At 38.5% G+C, this 4825-nt stretch overlaps 1 protein-coding gene across 1 annotated transcript; it reads right to left on the bottom strand.

The window, feature by feature from the left end:
* Nucleotides 1-444: 444 nt before the first annotated feature.
* LOC129294450 (peroxidase P7) lies at nucleotides 445-2266 on the bottom strand. Its single transcript, XM_054932838.1, has 4 exons — nucleotides 1992-2266; nucleotides 1300-1491; nucleotides 1044-1209; nucleotides 445-955 (listed from the first exon to the last, which is right to left on the bottom strand). The coding sequence occupies exons 1-4, from the start codon at nucleotides 2202-2204 to the stop codon at nucleotides 564-566; spliced, it is 963 nt and encodes a 320-aa protein (XP_054788813.1). The 5' UTR covers nucleotides 2205-2266; the 3' UTR covers nucleotides 445-563.
* Nucleotides 2267-4825: the final 2559 nt, after the last annotated feature.

Here is a 4825-nt window from a genome sequence, read left to right as displayed (position 1 = left end):
CACAAGCAATAAACAATACGATTTCGTCCAGACTTGATACAAAGCATGGGACATGGTTATTCGTTTCACCCTACACGTATAAAGTTACAAGAGTCAACCTTTGCTTGTGATTTTGCAATTATTTTTAAAATTTAGATATTGATATGCATATTATTTTTGTTAAGGAGAAGCTGATGAATCCGAGCTGGGCATGGCACTACCAACATCACATTTCCCGCCCCTACTCTTCTCGTGGTCACATATTTCTGAGGAGTGGGACGGAACTTACCACTAAGATCCCGAGGCTTTAATGCTAAGGGTGCACTGGCTTTAACTTTGAATTTGTAATAAATAATTAAATTTATCACAACTTTTTAACATGATCGGTCATAGATAAATCGATCGAATCATCTGGCTCGAAATCGGTATGTATATAATCTGGGATATCTCATCAGATAGAAGTACTGCCGTTATACATCTGAAGACGCAAAATAGGGATTACACAAAAGCAGAAAAACAGAGCAAAATTGAAAAAAAGAAAAATAACAAGATATATCTGAGGAGAGGAGTGGGAATATAAATAATTAGTTGACCTTCCTACAATTCTTCCTGATCTCACCGTTGGAGCCGGTGAGGGGACTGACGTCTCCCATCTTGATCATGGCGGCGGCAAAATCAGAAGCGAAGGAGCTGGGGTTGCTGCTGTAGCCCCGCACGGTGGAGTCGGTGGAGCCTCCATTGAAGAGCTGCTGGTCGGAGTGGAGGAGGCCCTTCTTCTGAAGCAGGTTCTTGAAGTAATTGTTGTCGAAAGCCGTGGGAGTCTGCAGATCCAGAGGAGCCAGATTGTTGTCTCCCGAGCCCGACGTGCTCGGGCAACTCGATTGCCTCGTCTTAGCGAAGGAGCTGTCTATGTTGCTCTCGTTATAGATTCGGGCCCTGAAACTTGTGCACCTCGCCTGTCCGATTGTGTGAGCCCCTGTATGCATTCAAATAAGTGATGATAATCGTGTTACGTTTCATTAATTAGAACCATATATCCAAAAGATAGATGGATAGAAATATACCGGACAAGGCGACCAAGTCTTTGGAGGAAAGGCCGAGAGCGGAGAATCTAGAGATGAGCTGGGAGAGGCTGGAAGTGGGGGCAGGAATGCCGGTATTTGCAGCAGAAAGGCTTGCAGTTTTCGCGTCTCTTCTTCCCAGTTTTACGTTCCATGTTGGGCCTCCAAGCTTCAAATATATTGATGACGTGGTTAAATAATTAGTTGTGTTTGTACTTATACTTACGAATGCATGAAGTTGAGTTCATTGGGTAATTACGATGGTGACGGAATCTCTGGCCGCGATGGCGAGGATGTCAGCGCAGGAGACGACGCCGGGGCACACTTGCTCCACCGCCGACTTGACATTGTCGATGACGTCAAATCCTCGAGCCGAGTTCCTGTTGGGGTTCGCGTTCTTCTCGCCGGTGAAGCTTGACGTGTCGTCCAGAAGAATCGAACCGTCACATCCCTGCCATTCAACCCAAAGCGCAAATCGGCACAGATCAAATAGAGACAAAATAATTAGTACAGTCGTCGGGTGGAAATATATCAAGACAGGGTATATATCACAAATTCTTGGCTCTAGCTAACTGGGTCACCCAACTCAAATTTCCAAATTACAGAATATTTAAGCATGTGTGTGTATCTAATCATGCATCTTATCTTCCGAATCCATCGTGATCAAGATCTTGTTATAATTGTATAAAAATTACTCCACGTGTCATAAAAAATTGTCATTATATATCCTCTACAAAAGGTTTTTTTTTTTTTTTTGCTGTAGTTAACGAAATAGTTAGAGTGATGCGCGCGCGCGCGCACACATATATATATATATATATATGTATGTATATATTTATTTCTGGAAATAATATTTTCGTAACGAAAAAAAAAAATGCATGCAAGAGCCATGCATGATTTGTAATGACATTGGGTGCTGGGGAAACATTGAAGAAAGGAAGGGAAGAGTACATTGACGAAGCAGTCGTGGAAGAACAAACGAAGGAGAGAAGCACCCATGCGGGCTTCCTTCGAAATGGCGGACTGCACGGAGGACTTGACAGTGGAAAGTAGTCTAGGGCAAGAACTAGAATAGAAGTTTGTAGAAAGCTGTGCATCTGCACTCCCCAGCAGGAGAAGCACCAGCAGACTCACACCTATACTCGTGGACGATGACGAAGCCATTCTTTCTAAATCCCTCTAATCTTACTGTACGTTGATATATATGCTTGAGTGCTTGATGTATGGGAGTGGGGTAGCAGATTTATATGGAAGCCCAATGCTCGTCACCGCCATATCAAATATGTCGAGGTAGCTTCGCGTCGGCAGGTCACCTAACCCGTAGACCATAACCTCGTCGCGTGATTTTTTTTTTAATAAAAAGAAAATGGTGATCATTTTTTCTACGTTTTAATAATGGCGATGCCTTCCGATATCTATCAGGGATCAGAAAAATGGGACCCTTTACCGGGTCGCTTTCTTTTCATTTGATTAATCTGACATGGCCAGAGCGAAGGCGCGTCCTTGTTCCCGGGATCGAAGCCAAAAGCCCCGTGTCCGCCACGATTTGTCAATGTGCACGCAAGTTGGGCGCCTGTGGGGCCCCCACATATGCAAATTAAACGCCTTATGAATCTGTTGCCTGAATTTGACTGCCTTTCGTTGGGGAAGATTCCACGAGTGAAAGGGCCTCGCATGGTTCACACTGACTTTCATCTCCTTGCAGAAAAGTAGCTTTACTTGTTTGGTAAACGGAGCTACGCGTGTTTTACTTTGTCGTCTGAATGCCCACAGTCCAAGAGAACAAAGCCCAGATTCTGCACGTATTTTTCCACACGCCAGTTCATAGGTTCTCCTTTTACTGTATACTCTTGCTCTCCATCCACCTACATGTTGCCTGGATCTAATTAGGAAATCATGTTGATTGCGCCCAACACAAGTAATCAAGAAACTTCTCGTCTTTTGTTTCATGGTTTGCAATTTCTTCAGCTGTTATATGTTGCTCTGCACCAGTAATTCTCAAATGACTAATGATCATTATTATTACGCGCGTATGATTGTTAGCCTATCGAGAACCACCGTCATCACTGCAAGCATTTTTTGTCTTGCTCGAACCTTGACTGCTTCATCCTCCTATCATTTTTCCTTTATAATCACTTGATGATAAATATTAACGAATCCCACTTTCCTTGTTTACTTTATGCGTGTGTTCCGTTTGGGACGACACTTCAGGGACATTTCACATTCCCTCGGTGTTTGTCGTTCGTTATGAAATTTACGTTTTTTAATAACGATTCCATCTGACTTCCTTCGCGCCCCTACTACCATCTTTATTTTTATTCTTGAGCTGGTAAAGTCAACTTCAGCAAGCATTATTACATATGCGGGGAATTATTCTAGGCGGAATTTATATATCTTATGCTAATTTAAACTTTTAATCTTTTAACTTTAAATAAAATTTTAATTTAATATTTTAATGTTATAAATTATTTTTTTAATCTCCTAACTTTAATAACTGTTAGTTTCATATGGTCGGTGAGATGATTAAATGATTGAAAATATATTTTATAAAATTAAAAAAAAATGAAATCTTGTATAAAGTTAAAGGGTTGAGTATATATTTTAGACTGTATTAATTTTAATATTCAATAAAATTAATAAACTCCATTACTTCTCAGTTGAATATTCAACATATATATTATGGGCTGGGGTTTTAAAATGATAATTATGTACATATTCCTTCTTGATAAGACAGCTTAATCAACAATAAGCAGTGATATTAATTTGGGCCAACAATATTTCAATCCGAAATATAAGATAATCATGCAATTTAAATAACATTTTATCCGAGTTAATTAAGGCAGGTTTCAAGATTCAAAAATTGTTTTCGTAGAGTTTAAATTACACAACAATAAAATCTACTCAATCGGAAGCTAGATTCAAATGCATGTTTTAGTGAATTGTGAGTCATGCTTTTACTAATTGAAATTTAAGAAATAATTGTCTATTAAGAATGAAAAGAGTTGCAATTAAATCTGATCTTTTTTACCCCTAAAATAAGACAATTATATTGATCACCAAAAAATCACATTACACACTCTAATGGCCAAAGCCAAAATATCTAATCTCGACTGCCTCGCTTTTTGTCGCCACTGTCAGCCACTCTACCTCCACAAGAGGTTGAAGTATAGCCACAACCTTTTTTTTTTTTTTTTTTGTATAATAAAACACACACGCACAGAGTCATGGTAAAACCCATGCCAAAAAAAAAAAATACCACTAGCTTGAATCATATCAATATCTAAAAGGCTGATACAACAAATTGCTGGGATATTAAAAAAATAAATTTATATGTTATTAATTAAGACTTGATGAGCCAGCTAATCAAAGCAATCATTTGCCTATCAAAAAACATCCTCAAGGTGACCATTTAATTTTTCACAATAAGTTTTTAAATGTTGTTGATAATTTTAATTAGCGGGTGATTAATAAAAAAAATCATTACGGGTGATCATGAACACTTCGTGGACAGATTTTGTCAAACTTTTCATTCCATCAAATATTAAAACTTTTAAGAATACTCATGAGTTGAATGACTGTGCTAGCTAGGATGATATCCAAAATATTTAAAAAAGCCTGTAATTCAATTTCGTTTATCATCCTCATGAATCATCCAACAATTTAATACTTTATATTATAATTCTAATTATTATTATTATCATTATTTATTAAAAAAAAGTGTTTGGAAATGAGCATGGGTTGATGGAAATGACAATGGATGCTTCCATTTCCATGGACTCCGACTG

Source organism: Prosopis cineraria, unplaced genomic scaffold (assembly GCF_029017545.1).
Source record: "Prosopis cineraria cultivar Desert tree isolate PC_DT_omini unplaced genomic scaffold, ASM2901754v1 PC15, whole genome shotgun sequence".
Lineage (NCBI taxonomy): Eukaryota > Viridiplantae > Streptophyta > Magnoliopsida > Fabales > Fabaceae > Prosopis > Prosopis cineraria.
This window is presented reverse-complemented; position numbering and strand designations above follow the sequence as displayed.